The sequence below is a fragment of the Arachis duranensis genome, chromosome 9, assembly GCF_000817695.3.
Source record: "Arachis duranensis cultivar V14167 chromosome 9, aradu.V14167.gnm2.J7QH, whole genome shotgun sequence".
NCBI lineage: Eukaryota > Viridiplantae > Streptophyta > Magnoliopsida > Fabales > Fabaceae > Arachis > Arachis duranensis.
In genome coordinates this window covers 17,077,463-17,097,218 of record NC_029780.3, presented here as the reverse complement: position 1 = coordinate 17,097,218, position 19,756 = coordinate 17,077,463, and the positions used below count along the sequence as shown (strand labels likewise).

General features: G+C 31.1%; 1 protein-coding gene across 1 annotated transcript; it reads right to left on the bottom strand.

Annotated features, from left to right (window-relative positions):
• Positions 1-15,064: 15,064 nt before the first annotated feature.
• LOC107464922 (DELLA protein RGL1-like) lies at positions 15,065-16,792 on the bottom strand. The gene has a single exon (XM_016083889.1). The coding sequence runs from the start codon at positions 16,790-16,792 to the stop codon at positions 15,065-15,067; it is 1,728 nt and encodes a 575-aa protein (XP_015939375.1).
• Between the last annotated feature and the right edge of the window lie 2,964 nt (positions 16,793-19,756).

The following is a 19,756-nucleotide window of genomic DNA, read 5'->3' as shown; positions in this document are numbered from 1 at the left end:
GAACAAAGAGAGCAGCCGATGACTAGAAGAGAAGAGGAAGAGAAAAAGAAAAGAGTCGACACCGATGATGATGGTGGTCACTGCTGCTGACATTGTTGTCGCCGTAGTCGTTGTAGACATCGAGTCTGAGCAGGGGAGGAAGGAGCTCTTCCGTCGCCATCATTGAAGTTGCCAAAGCTTGCGGTGGATTCTTGCAACCCTGTCGTCAATCTTTTACCTCCAGCATGAGGTGGGGTTGTTGTTGTCATTGCAGTCGTTGAAGTTGTCGTTGCCGCCATGGTCCTGTTGTTGCTGTTGAAGCCATTGTCATTTGGTGTTTCCTTTAACCCCCACAACCGATCGTCAACCCCTCCACAACTACCGTATTTCAACTTTTAATTTGGCACTTTGGGTTCAGTTTCTTTGGTTCTTTGGAACTAAGTTGTGAGTAGATTTTACATTTATAATTGTTTGGCTTTGTATCTATAATTATTTCAATATACGGTGCTTTGAACTTATAGTCATACTTACAAAGATTATTGTCAAAGAATTTTAAATTGGCTTGAATAATCGATTTATTAAAACTAAATATTTATCCTTGTTAAACTCATTTTAATATGCACATGAGACTATATATTTTTATGAGACTATATGTATGTCTGATGAAGCTTTATATTATTTTAAACATTTGATTTTACTCGAATATGTGTAACACTCTAATATTCAAATCCTTATGCTCGAGTCATAAGTCAATGATAATAAGATGGTATGACTCTCAACGTGGATTACAATACATAAGTATAGATATAATTGAAAGAAAGTATTAATCAAAAAGTCTGAAAAGAGTGAAAATAAAATTGCGAAGCACAACATTCACGTATCGACGAGAAGATAAAGCCGTAGTGAAGAATAAGATAAAGACAGAATGTAGATATATAACATAATTAAATAGCCACCAGTCGCGACCCGCGAAGTTTAGGCCGGCTAGGGTGCAGGATAAAACAGTTTGACAACATTAGGTCCTATCTCTCCCAAAAAATTTACATACGACCTCTATAGACAATTTGCAAATTAAACATTTACATAATTCATATTGAAGGTTTTTCAAAATAAAAAGGAGAGGTTCTACAAGTACAAAACAGAATCAAATAAACTTCGCCAACTTCCAGACGAATCCAGCTCACTGTTGAGAATCAGGACTTGCATATGAAAAATAGAGAACATATACGAAATGAGAACTTCTGACCCATGGGTTTCCAGTACGGTAAAAGTGACAAATAAATACAATACACTATAATATAAATTTACTAAGCATCCTAAACTTCTCACCTCATCATATCCATCCTAAGTTCTCACTAATCCATAACTTGGCAACTATCATAGGGGATTCTAGTTCTAACCCAATATCTTTCATACTTTCACTACCTTCCAACCGAAATAGCCAAAGAACCCAACCATCCCTTAAGTAAGTTAAATTTTAAGCAAACACAAACAATACAGAAAAGTAACGCACAAGTAAGGCAAGTAAGACAATTAGCAAATAATCATGGAACATGTACAATTAGGCAAACCAAAGTATTTAAACAAACTCAAATAATTCAAACATATGCAGATGGTGCATGCCTGTCCTACTGGCTGTGAGTTCACGTGTCAGTTACTTTGCCAAATCCAACACATCCGGTAGCTAACCCGGATATTTTTCTCTCGAAAATCGATGGATGGTACACCACCATGAACCCCACCTGGCTGGCGGTACACTACCATGAACCCCACCATTGTGAACGGTACACCACTACGAACTTCGCAAGATCTTCAATTGGAAAACAACACACACATGTGGGCGGTAAACCACCATGAACCCCACAAAGCATTCTCATTTAAAAACATGCAGGCGGTACACCACCACGAATCCCACACACAACATTCTCTTTTAAAAATATGTGAGCGGTACACCATCACGAACCCCACATAACATTTTTGACACTGGGCAAGCGGTAAACCACTACGAACCTTGCTAGGTCAAAGCTCAAAATAGTTTTCGTTATCAACTTCATTATAAATCATTGATTCATATACATATCACACTTTTACCCTTCTCATTTAGAATTTGCCCCTTCTCAAACTTTCTTCGTCTCTAAGTTACTACTCTTCCCTACATTCTTCTCACCACTCAACATACAACTAAGGTTTAGGGGCTAAAAAGGTGAAAATAGAGGTTTAGAGGTTCAAAATTACATTTTAAAATACAAAACTCATTGTGCTGATTTCAGGGGTTACGCGTACGTGTGGGCTATGCATACGCAAGATATGCAGAGTGGCAAAAATGTTGAATGATGCAGAATTTCAGTTTTGTACTCCAAACTTCCGACGTACATAACTTTTTGTTTTAAAGCATTTTTCATCCATTCTTTGAACAGCATAACTTCACGGACCCAATTTTCACATGAAATAAATTTGAGATAATATAGAGATCCAGAAACCAAGTTATGGCTCGCTGAAGTTTGACCAAAATTCATATTTTCACAAAAATATCCCAACCTCTATTTTCATCCATTCACCATTCAATACCAACTTTCTATACCCATAATCAACACCAACACATACTATAACATAGCAGCACAGCCCCAAATCCTACCATAACCAATCATACTTCTATTTTCACTAATCTCATATCTCATTACCAAAACTCTAAGCTTTTTGACAATATCTAATTATACCAATTCACATTTTAATACCCAATTCATTTCATAATACCCCAACACACCACTCCAATAAGCCTAACATTTTCAACTCACAATTAAATCAACTCAACTTCAAAGTTCATACTCAACTCACAATCATATACTCAACTATCGTCTTCATGGTTCATCATTATCAAAATTTCATTCCATATCACACATCATCATATGATACAAACATTACTTATCTTTTTTGGCCTCCGGCCCAACATTTATCAGTTCAATATATATACATATTACTCATAGTGCACAATCATTATCCAATCTCAATATCATCTATACCAACATCAATTCATAAATACCATATCAATTCCCTCTATACTAATATCAATCTCATCCATACATTCGTTATACATATCAACACATTCAAATATACTATTCAAGCTTATCCCGAGTGGCATCTAACCTAGGAATTCACATCACACCACATGATACTTAAATAAAACTTAAACTTTACCTTAATCGATTCCTCGTAAAACCCCAAAGACACCTCAAGGAAAATGTTCCTCAAGGTTTCACAACCCCAAAGCCTCTCTGAACCGAATCTTAGCCACCAAGGTCCAACAATCAAGCTCCCAACATCATCAATGTACTCCAAATCAACAATATTCAGTCTAATCCCACAACATATCATTATAATCAATATTCAAGCTTGCTAACTCATAAATCAACAAGGGCTTGAGGTTCTTACCTTATTCATGCATCAATTGAGCAAGACCCACTAATTTTCTCCAGTTAATTTGACCCTAGAACATCAAAACAACTAAAAATCTCAATACCCAATCATCAAAGTTTCGAAATTGGGAAGAAGAGAGTGAGAGTGAGATTGAGGTTTCTTACCAAATTGATTAGAAAACTTTGTAGAGAATTTCAAGATGAACGCGTGGCCGCTGATAGCTCGTCAATCAGAGCTCCGGATCAAAAGATATGGAAGATTGAAGTTGGACAAGGGTTTGGAGATCTCTCTCCCCTTTCCCCTTTGCTTCAACGTGATTCCCCTTTTGTTTGGGGAAGAAGAGCTGAATATCTTCACTTAAATGGGGTTAGGTTCGGCCTTGGACCCAATATGGGCTCGGTTCAATCGATTTAGTCTGTTCGGTCCAATTTTAGGCCAAATTTTTAAAAATTAGTGTCAAAATTTTTATTTTAATAAGTTCTATCTGATTAAACTATAAAATTCTATTTTTTAATTTCTTTAAATAATAATTAATTTATTCATTAATTATTTACTAATTTTGCGAGTTTTATAATATGTATTTTTGAAGCATTGAAGTATTTGTTGGTACTCACTTATTTTAGAATTATGAAATATATTTGAAATGTCTTAAAATTGAAAAATATGATTGAAAAGGATTTGGATGAGAAAATATTATTTGATTTGATTTGATACCTCATATGTTTGAAAGACTAAAGAATTTGTTATATTTGAAATTATATGTTTTGAATTGGTTTGGGAGGCTCGTATTAGAAAATCGTACTTAACGGCAGTTATGACATTAACTTAGATGCCTCTGACTCAGATCCCATCTAGCAGGGGTATTGCTAGTCTAACATGTGGCCACACATTAGTTCTGTTATTCTGTTAGGAAACACAAGAGGAAAGGCTACCCATAGAGGTGGAGCCGCCCAAGTGTAGACTTTTGATTTGATTTCTGTATGAGAAGTCCCTTATTGACTCACTTATTCATATAAATTATTATTTTTTAAATAAAATTATTTTTATGGTAATGTTTATATGGTCTCATGTAGATTATAGATGTATTACCTAGTCACGGAGTTGCAAAACTCATTCGGTCTTTTAAAAATATTTTTCAGGAACAAATATGTGAGTCTTTCTATGCAAGAGTAATGACCTACAATGAGTACATATTCCTTGTTGTGTTCTTAGACATTATATGCTCCATATGTCACAGGCAGGATCTAATCATTTTTAATTATTTTAAATTTTATTAAAAATGTATAACTATTTATTTTAGAACTTGTAAATTATTCAAAATATTTGTAATTTTCTTATTTAAATTATATTTGAGTTTGTTAGGCTTGTTAGGGGACTATTTCCCTAAGCACCGGTCATGGCTCATTTTTTACCATGATAGGTTTGGAGTGATGGTGGCTGGAGGTTGGATAATATTGGATTCGGGAGTGAAATTTGAGGTAGAAGATTTAGCAAGGGAGGTGTGAAGGAGGAGGATGAGATGTGAGGGAGGAGTTGATCTGGTTGATTCTTGAAGAGTTGGTTATAAGGAAATTCATACTCATTGAAGAGGCATTTGTAATCTCTGTGGTTGGAGGCACAGCCCATGAAAATAGATTTTTGGGATCTATGATCAAACTTATGTGCACTGTAAGGTTTGAGAAGTGGATAACATGTGCATCCAAAGGATTTTAGGATAGTGTAGTCTGGTTTTGTGTTGGTAAGGGTTTCAAGAGGTGCTTCATTGTTGAGAGTTTGGGTGAGTAGTCTATTAATGAGATAAGTGGTAGTGAGGGTTGATTCATTCTAAAAGTTTAAGGGAAGGTTAGCTTGAGCTAGCAATGTGAGTGAGGTTTCAGTGATATGCCTATGTTTTCTTTCCACAAGCCATTCTGCTGATGGATATAGGTTGGATAAGATAGTTAGTAAATTTTACTGATACATCAAGCATTGTGTAATGAGGAATCATAGCTAATTTTATTCATTGAGTTATCAAAACTTGAAGCATTACATTAGTTCATCACTAGAGTTACCACCTTATCAGATGGATGTCCTAATTTTCTATGCCATAATTAATTTGTACCACTGACCCTTTTACAAGTGACATGGACTTTTACATTTGAAATAGGACTCATTAAGGTATTTACAAATATTTGAGAGTTAGAATTACGAATGAAAATTGGACTTATGACAACTTTATTTGCTGTTGAATTAAAATTCACAACACTATTGTGTAGAGTTACACTTGCACCATCTATGTTTACACTTGAAGTGTCAAATGTGTTTGTTGTGTTTGAGCAAGGTGCAGCAGCAATGCTTGTGACACAATTGATTGGAAAATCTCTAACTAAGGGTGTAAGGAAAATTTTGGTAAATTTGGTTAGGTGAGAGGGTGCAGCAGCTCTCTCTTTATTATTCAATACTGAACTCGCATTGGCAGTATTTTGCACATGCTTATTTTCATATTCAACATATGTATTTTTGGGGTTTTCAACAATGTTTGTATTAAAACAAGTAGAATTAACAGGTACAAACTATGTTTTTAGGCCAATTTTGATCCTTTAAAACTTGTAAAGCCCTTCTTTAAGCAATCCTTGAAGGTGAATCTTCTTGAAAATTTGACATTTGACATTATACAAGTAAGGCCAGAACTAAAAACACACACAGTTGTCTAAGGTAAATTTGGCTACACTCAATTAATTTTTGGATGTATTAGGTACATGTAATAGGTTTTGCAATTTGAAAAGTATGCTAAATAAAGATGCATGCATGAATGAACTTCTAATGTATTCAATATCCATACCTTGGGTATTACCTCCAAACACTTGTTCAATGATATCATAATCAGATCTTGTGATGAAATTCCTTTTGTCAAACGTGATGTGATGAGATGCACCCGAATTAGGGTACCAAGCTGCGTCTGGGAGAGCTGAGACCAGTGCAAAGAATGCTTGAGGATTGGGTGGTGCGGGAGGCTGAGTCTTCACTTCTTGAAATCTTTGTTAAAAGTTTTGAGAGCTATTGTAGAATGCTGCTGAGGGTGGTTGTGTTACATTGAGGGGTTGTATTTGTGGATTTATGAAGTCGGGTTAAACCTATGAAAACACTGCACTACTGTATGGCCAAGTTTCCCACATAGTTGGCATTGTGGTCTACTGCCGTGCCACCACGATGACCTTCCTGTGCCTATAAAATAGCCTCTTCCTCTTGAGTCTCGAAAACCTCCTCTGTAGTTGTTAAACCTTCTTCTTTGAAATCTTTCTAGAGTATCTTCACTTTAAGCAATGTTTTTCTGCATTGGTCCTTACTCCATCCTTCTAAATCTCTCAATTAATTCTTCTTAAGCAAGCAATTGAGATTTAAACTTATTTTCTGACATCTCTTCATTCATTGCCATTGCCACGGTGATGAAAACACTATATTCTTCACTAAGACCTCTCAGTGCAGTTTCAATATACTCGTCTTTGGTTAGTAGAGCTCTAAGTGCATTAAGTGTGGCAGCAACATGATTAATCTCCACCACATATTTCATTATTGTAGAACTGTGCTTCTTAAATATCTTTAACTGAGTCTTGAGCTGCTTAATCCTTGATTTGACTCTAGATTCAAAGTATTCACTCAACACATTTCAAATTTGGTATGCGTAATCATACTCAATTGCACAATTGACAAAATTAGACTTCATTGACGCCGCTAACCAAGCCACATGCACTAATCTTGTACTTCCCAGTCTGAGTAGCTTTGAGCTTTGATTTCTTTATGTCTGTCTGATTCTGAGCTAAACCTTATAGTACCTTCTTTGGATCAAGATGACTTTGAAGCTTGTTCACCTTTATGCACGCTAGTGCTTATTTCTTTTATACTTTGTAGTTGTTCTCATTGAGTTTAATGGCTGAAAATGTAGCGAACATGTTCTGATTGAGGAAGCTCATTGGAGCTTTGGATGTTGATGCAGTGTCCTCCATGAATTGTTGATATATATATATTCTGGTAAAGGAAGTTCATTGAAGCTTTGGTGTTGGCGCAGTGTCCTCCATGGATCGTTGAGCTATATATATATATATTCTGGTAAAGGAAGCTCATTGGAGCTTTGGTGTTGGCGCAGTGTCCTCCATGGATCGTTGAACTCTGATATCATGTAAAGGTATCAAACTCTTAAAGTTGAAGAACAAGAATAGGAAGAGAGAGAGAGATTTGGAAAATGAATTGTATTCAATGAACTAACTAGTTTGTTGGCAAAAGATTTGACAGTCCCACAACGGTTGGACTATTAAATGGTTCTAGTAATAAAATATGTTTTTTAAATTTTTTAATAATTGCCAAATAGTCCTTATTTAATTTTAATTATTAATTAATCCTTTATATAATATTTTGAGTTATGCTACATACACACCAAAATCAACCACTAAAGTCAGTCACCAGTATAAAATACATACTGGAATACAAATACACATTGAAAATAAATTAAATCACATATGTATATACAAATATATTGGTGGTTGATTTTAGTGGCTGATTTTGGTGTACAAATAGCATTTTTATAATATTTAATTATAAAATTTATCCTCTATTTTATAAATTATTATTTTATTATTCATCTATCATGTTTGTTAATAATTAGAAACAAAAATAACTACGAAATAGATTTTCTATTAATCATGACCTCCATAAATATTTTGGCAATGTAAATTAATGATTTTTTTATCCCTTGATCTTTTACATCCATAGAAGCTAGAAAAATCGTGTTTGTTAGTAATTCAATCGATTGAAAATACAACTAATTAAGTGAATTTCACACGACAATATGAGTTTTTCCAAAATTCAATCGATTGAATTTCGCACGGCAAATGAATTTTTTTCAAAATTCAATCAATTGGAAGTATTACACAATTGATTGAATTGTGCTATACAATATGAATTTTTTTTTCTTACCAATTGATTGAATTTTGCACGGCAATATGAGTTTTTTCAAAATTCAATTGATTGGAGTGTTATACAAATCGATTGAATTTTGCACTGCGCTATATCAACATACATAACACTCACACTAAAATTTTATAGTTTAGATATATGTTCCCACTCAGAGGATGACCACTTGTATCTAATGTAATCTTCGTTGACAATCGCACAATCTATCACTTGAACAGCCATTTTGATGATGACAAAACTTTTCATCGTGAACGTGTTATTAATACACTAATAAGACTAACAAAACCTTTTTTTAAGCTTGTTTTATTTGCTGATATTTTGTTTCTAATCTTTAACTACTTAATTGGAAACAGGCAAAAGTATTGGAACAAATCATAATGGCATAATATATAGAGCAATACAAAATCCAATCAATTGTATAACACTTTCAATCGATTGAATTTAAAAAAAAAAATTCATACTGTCGTGAGAAATTCAATCGATTGATAAGAAAAAACTCATTTTGTACTATAGTGAAATTCAATCAATTGTGTAACACTTCTAATCGATTGAATTTTGACAAAAATTCATATTGTCGTACGAAATTCAATCGATTATGTTACTTCAAATCGATTGAATTTTGGAAAAATTCATATTGTCGTGCAAAATTTACTCGATTGTACTTCCAATCAATTGAATTATCAACAAACACGATTTTCCTAGTTTTTATGGATATAACGGATCATTGGATAAAAACCTCATTAATTCGTATTACCAAAATATTTATGAATGTCACGATTAATGAGATAGATAAATAATAAAATAATAATTTATAAAATAAAAGATAAATTATATAATTAAATAATATATAAAAAATTAATTTATAATTAAAATTAAATAAGAACTATTTGACAATTAATAAAAACTTAAAAAATATATTTTATTATTGAAATCATTCAATAATCTAAAGTTGTGAGACTCTCAAATTTTTTGTCTAGTTTGTTACAATGTATTGATAGTTATAGTGAATAAACTTTAATTACTTCTAATTACATGTAACTAACTCAGTTTATTTCTAACAAATTACTCTAACAAACTCTAACTTACTACACTGCCTTATATGTGGCATCTCAATACTCTTAATATTTTTAACCTTAAATTTTATATATATTTCAAATAAAAACCATCTAATTAGTGTGTAAACAATATTATTATTTGAAAGCACGCATGTAATGTAACCTCATCGTCACAGTGTAAAAATCGAAGAATTATGCAATAACTGGTATGGTAATAATATTTTCTTTGGTTTCATCAGTTGCAGGCTTTGGGAGGAAAAAATATTTCCTCTTATTAAAACGACAGATGAAAAGAACCAAACAAATTAAAATCATCGTAACACCTCCAGAATTATATGTGGGATAGTATTACAGAGGATGTTAGTTCGATCAGCCGACTAAAGTTGGTGTACATATACGAGGCAGCTGACAAAATAATTATGGGCAACAAAAATATACTTCTTCAATTCATAATATATTTCGTTCAAATAAAAAACGTTTCAAACTAATTAATCTTCTATTACTACTATTAGGAAAATGTTTATTAATTTTTTCAACTCTTAATTTAATTGTGATAAATAAATAACTACAATTATATGTGCTTATTGATTTTAGAATAATTTTAGAAAAAAATTATCAATATTAATTGATATTTAACTAACATTTTATTTTTATATTATTAAAATTTAAAATTTAAAATTTAACAATTTAATATTTATTATTTAAAATGTTGATCAAATATTAATAAAAATAATAAATTTTACTGGTGTTCCGGCCCAATCCACCAAAAAGACGAGTCCAGTTACGACTTACCGACCCGAGACAGAGATGACCCGCATATCACCTCCCAATCCACGAAAAATTTGGACAGCTAGAAAAGATTTCTAGAATGATGGGTCTGACCACTAAGGACCCATCCGAGTACAGAGTATAAAAGGGGAGAGGCCTACCACTCCTCAAAAGTACGTCACTATTCTTACCCTAATTAGCTGTCTTTATACGGACACTGACTTAGACTTCGGAGTGTTCTTGCAAGTGGCTCCACTCGCCATCCAACTGACGTCACAACCAGGCTCCACCATCCAAACTCGTGCTCAGGTTTCAACTCCTTTTCGCACATGCTCTGTTACCATCTCAACCCGACCCGTCAAGGATCCGAGCATACGAACAACTAGTCATATATCATTGTTCATTATTTTATAAATTTACATACAAAAATATTATTTATATATTAAAATTAGTTATTAAAATATGTTATCGATATTTGTGTATAAATATGTGTTATTCAATTCATATATTTTATATTTTAATATGTATATGGTTGATTTATATATTACTGGTGCGTAAGAATGACAAAAAAATTTGTAAAATATTCATTCCTTGTAAAAAAATTATAAACCTTTATTTGTAATTATATATGTAATAGCATTATTTAATTTTTATTTATTAAAATTTAATGATTTTTAAAAATGACATATCCAATACTAACAAAGTTACAAAACTATTTAAATTTATTTTAGACATACTCTATAATCTATATATAATTAATCTCATTTTAAAATTAATTTTTATTCTAATTATAAATGTGCACAGAATAATCCGACATATATATTAGTCCATCATACCATTGAAATTTGCCTTGCAACATTTCGAAAAATAAAATATAAAATCCGGCCACTTATATAAAAAATAAGGGAAACATATGTCCCCGCTTAGCTTTGAAAAATGTTTATTACTAAAATAGGCATATGCTTTTTCTCATTCATTCTTGTTTTGTATTTTAAAGTTTTGCCTTCAACGGATGAATAAATTTACAAAAAAAGAAATAACAAAACTTTTTAAGCTTGTTTAAGAATTTTATCTAAGTTGTGATACACACTCTAGAGAAAGAAGCATGAGAGAGTTGAATTGGCATGATAAACTAATAATAACATAACAAATTTGACACTACTATATATAGTGGATATAAAGAAAAAAGTGTAGCTAGAGAAGGAAGGATTGATCTGTAAGTTGGCAAATGATTTGATGGATCCAGATCGTTTGGACTATTAAATGGTCTCATAATAAAATATGTTTTTTAAGTTTTTTAATAATTATTAAATAATTATTATCTAATTTTAATTACAAATTAATTTTTTATATAATATTTAATTATAAAATCTATCTTTTATTTTATAAATTATTATTTTATTATTATTCATCGTTTATATTTTGATAAGTGTATTATTAACCATTAGAAACAACAATAAAATATATCTTTTATTAATAATGACCTTTATAAACAATTTTTTGACAATGTGAATGGACGAAATTTTATGCAGTTTGCTATTTTGATCGGTTAGATGTGTAAACATAGAAAAATTATATTTGTTGTTAATTCAATTGATTTATTTTGACATTAATTGATTAGTTAGTAATAATTAATGTCAAATAACTCGATTAAAAACTCATATTAGTTTATTTAATAGATAATTAATTCTTTTTCTTTTGTGAATACCAATCAACTAGATAAGCAATTAAAAATAAAAATATGAATTTTATTGCGTATCTAATTGATTGAATGTATATAACAATCGATTAGAATGCACATGGAAGTATAAACTGTTCATTTAATCTCCATATTTTTACTTTTAATTTTTGAAAAAAAATTACAGAATAAATCATTGATAATATAATTCAAATAATATTATTAACACCAACTCACTTTTAATCAAAATCAAATTAAAAAAATTAATTTTATACAAATTCTCGTTTACGAACTTCAATTTAAATCCACACTAATTCTTCAAGAAATTTTTTACCTATCATATATAATTCATCTGTTGCATCAACAACGTTCTGCGACTTAACAATAGAAAGTAAATCACGAAGTTGCAATACAACCTCTAACCGTTTCGTTAATTCTTAAGTCTTAATTTGTCAAAATATGGTGGCATCTCTATCAAAGGGACACCAATGATATCTAGACGGAGTAAATCAATCGAATTCACAGACTTTGGACACAATTTGAAAGCAACAATATTTTGCAAATTTTATTAAAGCCATGTAAAATTTATTACAAAAATATTATTTGTATATTAAAATTAGTCACTAATATATTTGTATATAAATATATATGTAGTTTAATTTATTTTTAATGTATATTTATATTTTAACATATATTTTATATTAGTGATTGATTTTAGTAACTGATTTTAATATATACATAACATAATCTAATCTATTAATTGTTGAATATTTGTGTAAAAAATATTTAAATAATAGAAATGTTTCAAATTTCCAACTGTATTAAGCAACTAGTGAATAGCTGGACAAAGAGAGTACTAAAGCAAATGAATCTTGGTATCAAGCTCTACATATAAAACAGTGAGTTGGTGTTAATAATATTGTTTGAATTATATTATCATGATTTAGTCTGAAATGTTTTGCAAATGTAATATTTGACTGATTTAGTTTGGAATTTGTTTTTCAAAAATTAGAAGTAAAAATACGGAGATTAAACGCACAATATATATTTCCATGCGTACTCTAATAAATTTTTATATACATTTAATCGATTGGATATCTAATAAAATTCATATTTTCATTTTTAATCTCATATCCAATCGACTAATATTCACAAAAATTGATTTATTTATCTATTAAATTGATTAATGAGTTTTCAATCGAATTATTTGACATCAATTATTACTAACTAATCGATTGTATTAAAATAAATCAATTGAATTAACCGCAAATACAATTTTTTTTTATCGCATTTAATGGATCAAAACAACAAATTATATAAAACTTTGTTGATTTATATTGTCAAAAATTATTTATAGAGGCTACCATTAATAAAGATCTATTTTATTGTTTTTCTAATTGATAATGATACAGCTATGAAACAAAAATGATGAATAATAAAAATAATAATTTATAAAATCCCAATAAACATGACAGATGAATGATAAAAAAATAATTTATAAAATAAAAATAGATTTTAAAATTAAATAATATATAAAAAATTAATTAATAAATAAAATTAAATAAAGACTATTTGATAATTAGGGTTATCAAACGGGTTAGCCCAACCTATTTAGGTCTGATCTGTTAAATTCGTGGGTTAAATGGGCTGGACCGTTTAAGTCTGTTTTATTCATGGACCATAATTTTTCAGTTCGGATCGTTTATAGTCAACCCGATGGGTTAAACGGAACAGCCCGTTTATCCTTTTATTTTATTTTTTGAAAAATATTTTGAAAAAAAATCACTTTTAGGTCAAAAACCTTAAACAAACAATATTTTTTAGTTGATAAGTCGGATTTTCGGATCGAATCGAAAAAAATATCGACTAAAAATGCTACTCTTTTTGAAACAAATGTAAAAAAATTAAATGGACTACCCGTTTAGTCTGCAAACTAACCCGTTTAACACTTTTTTTTGTTAATCAAGTACAATCTGTTTAATTCAAAAATTAAACCGACTTAATTTTAAAAATAAAATTTATCTATTTAAATGAGTAAACAGACTGGCTCGATAAATTTAACCTATTTTAATAATTTTATTAATAATTATTAAAAATTTAAAAAATATATTTTATTATTGAGATCATTTAATACCCCAAACATCATGGAACTGTCAACTCCTTTGCTTAGTCAGTGTAAAGAATTTTGTATTGGACCATCTAATCTTTTGTCAAATTACTTTGATATCGCGATAACTCCCTAAATTCTCCAACATTCTCGTGAAATACCTTCTCTAAACTTTTACATTCCTAACTACCCCCTTTGTTATCCAATCCAATGTGGTGTTTCCTATTGCTTCCGATAATATACTCATCTATACGTATATATTTTAATATTTTTTAATGGTGAAGTTCTCACCAAAATATAAATTTTTTTAATAACAATTTTAAAATAAAAATAATTTTTAAATAATTGTTCAAACTTCAAACTTTTAATGATTCACCAATCACTATCTATATATTATAATTGTAAGTTAAGATTTATTAAATAATTTGACATATTTAATTAAATTATTATTTATCGTTTATCAACTATCTAATTTCATATGAAAACAATTGCATATAAATTTTTACTAATTTTTAATTAGTAATAATAATAAAATATTCTATAATCTTTTTCACAAAAAAATTTCAATGATAATATTAAGAAGATAAAAAATAAATATCTAAAATTTATTTTATTTAATATTTATTTATTAAAATATGTATTAAATAAACCCAAAAATAATAAGTTTTAACAGTTATTGATTAATATTTTTTTATGACCAAATATTTTTGAAATGTTAAACTCTCAATATAAATTTTTTATATTTTCAATTAAAACTTTCTTATTTTATAATCTTAATATGTACCCTTAACACACATGATAGATAAACCCATATTTAAAAAGCACACTTCTTTCTAAAACATTTTGTAAAAATATTTATAGTTGCACATAGGAATCAAAGCATGCTTTAAATTTTTAAGAGATATGTTATTGGCAAACAAAGAATTTTTCAAATTCAATTACAAAGTAATTTCCTGGAGCAACGGTTCTTGACTTTTTGCTCTTATTTGAACAATTGGATACAAACCAAACGGTTGGTAACTACCACACCGTTCACAATAATTAATAATTAATTAATTAATATATGAAATTTGTAAATACTCTTTAGCAATCATATTAACTTTTGTACGATGACCTTTAAAGAAACTTCCATGCTGAGATGGAGTGAATTGGGGTCCCCTTCCATCCAATGATAAGACTCTTTCCATTCTTATCTAACGTGCAAATGTTACTCAACCCAAGCTTTTTAATAACCAAGTTACCTTGGTATACCGATGACTCACTAAATTCAGTTTCAAACATTCTAAATCTCGCAAAAAACCTTCTCCAAACATGTATCTTCACATTCCTAGCTGCTCTCTCTTTGTCATCCAATGCAACAATGTTTCGTATTGCTTCAGATAATATTGCTTCTAATCTCATCCTGCACTCATTCTCCTGATTTAGACACGTTTCAATGCAATCAAAATATGCTGAAAAGAAAAACAAGGACTCAATGAATCGATTCACAAATAAAGGAGAGTTGTGGTTTGCTTCAATCTCAACAACAACCATAATAGCCGGTTTAATCTTCCTTAACACCCTCATCAAGTTGTCCAAGGAATCAGGACTTGGCACCAAAATCCTCAGGGTATTGGGAGAGTACACGGCCACAGCTTCATCATTTTCAATCTCAAAATGATCTTCCCTTAATTCTGTAATGTCTTCAACAAAAACTGTCTTAAACAAAATGCGAAACTTCAAGGACTTGGCAAAACTCACCAACCTCCTCCCTGCCTCATCTAGCACCCTCTTGCTTCCACATCCAACGGCAGTTATCTTCACAAGCTCGACCGGCTTTTCGCTTCGCTCGGCCAGAGCTTGCATAAGAACTGTCGCCATCAGCCCATATCCAAGCCCAAGATCTATCAAATGGATTTTGGTTTTTGATGCAACATGCTCAACCAAAGCTTGCACACCAACAAATTGCATCACTTGATTAAAAGGAAGCTTTTGATGGCATGCAATCGCCGAGTTATGATCCATTTGCATTGCTTCAACCAGTTCCCTCTGCGAATTCCTCTCTAACACCATCCCTCCTATCTCTCTATTCAGCCTTTCTTTCAGTGCGCAAGAGAAATGAAAGACGAGTCTCTGAACTGTGTTCCCAAGATTTGATGAATTCCATTGGCATTGAAGGAGCAATGAATTCGCACGCTCGAATTGTTGGCACCCAATCTTATCAGCTGAAGCTAGGAGAAATTGGGCAAGGTCAATGTCCCTATTTTCCTCTTCAGACAAAATCATGAAACCAATTTGAGCATAAGGATGCATTGGCATGAACCAATTATCTTGCCATTGTGAAGAGTATTGCACATACCTTGTTCCTGCCAATCTTACTATTTCCTCTGTTGATAACTTCTGGGGACTAATGCTAGTGCTAGTTTTCGCTTCTTCGCTGGCGCCGCTTAAGTTTCTCCGTCCTAACCTCTGGATCCTGCTTCCGTAACTGCAGAGGAGCTCCCATGAAGGAGGCGGAGGTGGCGACCGTGGTGGTTCAACCGAACTTATTTTTCTGACCAACGATTGATTATTATTCTTTTGTGGCAATAATAATGGTTGTGTCTTTTGATGTGGATCAGGGTAAAAGCTGAACTCTTCTAGCACCAAGTTATCAAACTTGAAATCATCATGTTGCTGGGGCTCGTTTTTCTCATTATAAGGGATTGGATTATTGTTATTCATGTCTCCAAGAAATTTCGTTATTGTTGAGGTGTTGGTGGTATCTTCGACTCGAAACTCAACATGCTCTTCTTGTATTGAACCATAACCGTCGAGGATTCCGTTGAGATTGAAACCTGTTGGAGAGAAACGCTCGCTCACCATGTTGAGTTAGAATAGAACTCAAGAAAGGTATCAGCAGTCTTTTGCACTCGGACAATGAGCATTTTGCCCTTCTTTCCATATTTATACATGGTTTTATGGCAATGGTGTCTCTGCATGTTAGTGTGGAAGCTACTCAAAATCGAATATTTTGTGTAGGTATGTGCAGGTAAATTCAAGTAAAGTTTAAATTACTCAAAAAATATTTTATAAATTTGTCTAATTATATTCAATATTTTAAATAATCATTCTCGCAAAGCTATTTTGTTGTCTTCAAATTATATAATTAAATATATTTATAAAATTATTTTATACTGTACATCAAAATTAAATTCTAAATAATATAGATATTATTTTTAGACAAATCACGTAAAGAAATAAAATAAAAATCAAATTTACATAAATCCCCTAAATTAAGAAGCGTTACGTGGGTAGCCTATTTTAACGTAAATTGAATTCACTTAAGTCGATTTAGGTCTTTATATGTAAATCGAATTGAATACATTCGATTTAGAGTTTGCATAATAAATCAAATTAATATCATTCGATTTGGGTTGATTGTAGTAAATCAACCTTACTAGATTCTATTTATATAGGATGATGAGTGCACTAAGGTAAATTGAATGAGATGAATTCAATTTACGCAAAAACAAGACCATAAGATAAATCGATTCTATTAAATTTGATTTATCATTTACAAACACCCCTTATTAAATGGAATTAATATAATTCGATTTAAAGAACACGTCCAACCTATGTAAATATAAATATAATGTTGAATCCTCATTAGAGTGACACTCAACATAATTACGGAAGATAGTTTTCCAGTTCTTGTGCACTACAAAGGCAAGATTAAGAAAAAATGCGATTAGGAATAAAATTTACTAATAAAGATCCGTTGAGTATCTTTGTTAGACCTTCTATGAGTCTGGTTGATTTTCATAATACCGTATTACAGAAATTGAGTTTGCATCAAATGAAACAGATCAAGAAGTTATATTATCGAATTTCGATTTCTGTTATTCGGGATGGGGTGAAGTATAACACGTTTGTGATAGGCAATGACAAGAATTTGCAAGTTTTATTTCACTATCATTGCCAGTTTTCAGAGGTGAAAATCCCTAAACAATTGGCGAAACTTGTGGATGTGGTCTCTAATTTAGGAGGATCGAATTAGAATCATCAATCAGTACCTATGGCAGCAGCCTCCAGTTCAATCCCTGTTGTAGCGTCTTTATCTCTACTTGTAATTGCATTTGCAGGAGATATGGTGGCATCTCCATCTTTTGCAGCTGATATACACCGTGACAAGATTGCAGAACTAGGTGTAACATGAATACTCCTATTATAATTCTAATTTCTAGGGGGTTGAAAAACCAGATGCGGTGGAAGATGTCCTCAGGGATGACGATAATGTACAAGCTGCCACGATTGTTGATGACAGCAATGATGATATAGGGAGGAGTATTTCAGTCGGGTCTGGTGGAGCATCGAGCTCGGGAATTCAGTAGTACCCACCGTATTTTTCAACACTAGACTTGGATGTGATGAGACTAGAGGGGTCACTAGATGTAAAATTTGGTTTTGGAACGAGAGATTCATAGGACACCACAAGTCTAGCTGAGTTCCAAATCAGTCAACAGTTTTAGAATAAAGAGAAAGTTATCTTATGTGTGAAAACTTATAGCATCCATCGTGGGATTGAGTATAAAGTGATGGAATTGGACTATGACAAATACTACAGCTTGTAAAAAGTTCGAAAATAGTTGCAGATGGTTGATTCAAATCATGCTACGACGGCGGAAGGGTATTTAGGAGGTCAGACGGTATAACGGACCTCATACATATTTAGCCACCTCAATCTCCAGTAATCATAGGAAACTTGACTATCATGTGATATCTGGTTACATCCTTTTCATCATCAGAGTTGATGCGGCTGTGTCCATCGAGGTTTTGTAGAATACGACAGAAGCACATTTTGGGTTCAGACCTACATACAGGAGAGTGTGGTTGGCTAAGTCGAAGGCCGTCGCGCAGATATTTTGGGATTGGAAGGAGGCCTGCAATGAGCTGCCAAGTGATGAGAACGAGTCCTATGTGACACGGGCTAAGCCGGCTATCTGTAGGTATGATACGATCTTGTCATTCAGGAACGCATCATGCTGTCTTCTCATGTTAGTGATACTTCGATGTAACTGCACTATGATAAAAAGTTTTCTTTTAGAACCATCACAAGTAATAAATCAATTTACCAAAAGACTATTAAATAATGTAGACCCTTTTCAACAAAATCACATTTGAGTTATTTCAAAAATTACCTAAAATGGACAACTCTACTAAAAATAAATTTTAATGTAAATTGTGTTACAACTCTAAATATGGATAACCGAACGTTCAATAATTTAATTAAATTACATTCAGCCAAATTCAATGAGACTAAAGTATAAAATTAAACTAAATTAAATTATATTAATTTAATCATTAACATTTAGGGATTAAATTACATTAATTTTCAATAAACTAAACTAAATTAAATTAATAAAAATTTTAAACAACTCAAATTAAATCAATTTTAAATAAATTAAAAGAAACTAAATTATTGGCCCTTTAATATAATGTTTAGGAATTATATTAAATCTAAAAATTTAAACTAATTTACATTCTTGTTAAATTTCTACTACTTATTTAATCTAACATTAGAAACCTAAATTAAATTTATGTAAACTACTAAAAATTTTTTGATATAGTTAATTACTATTCTAACTAAGCATTGTTAATCACTATTCTACTGTGCATTTGTAATTTTAGAATTTTATTATAATACTAGATCATTATTCTAACTACCATTTATAATTTAAAAATCTCAGTAGTGCATATAACAAAATTCTAAATGACTTGACATAAAAAAAACTATTATTTATTTTTTATAGATATTCAATTTCAAAAACTAACCTCTTCATGAATGAA

Excerpts from the sequence above, each read along its gene's own strand:
- LOC107464922 (XM_016083889.1), bottom strand. The coding sequence starts at position 16,792 with ATGGTGAGCGAGCGTTTCTCTCCAACAGGTTTCAATCTCAACGGAATC.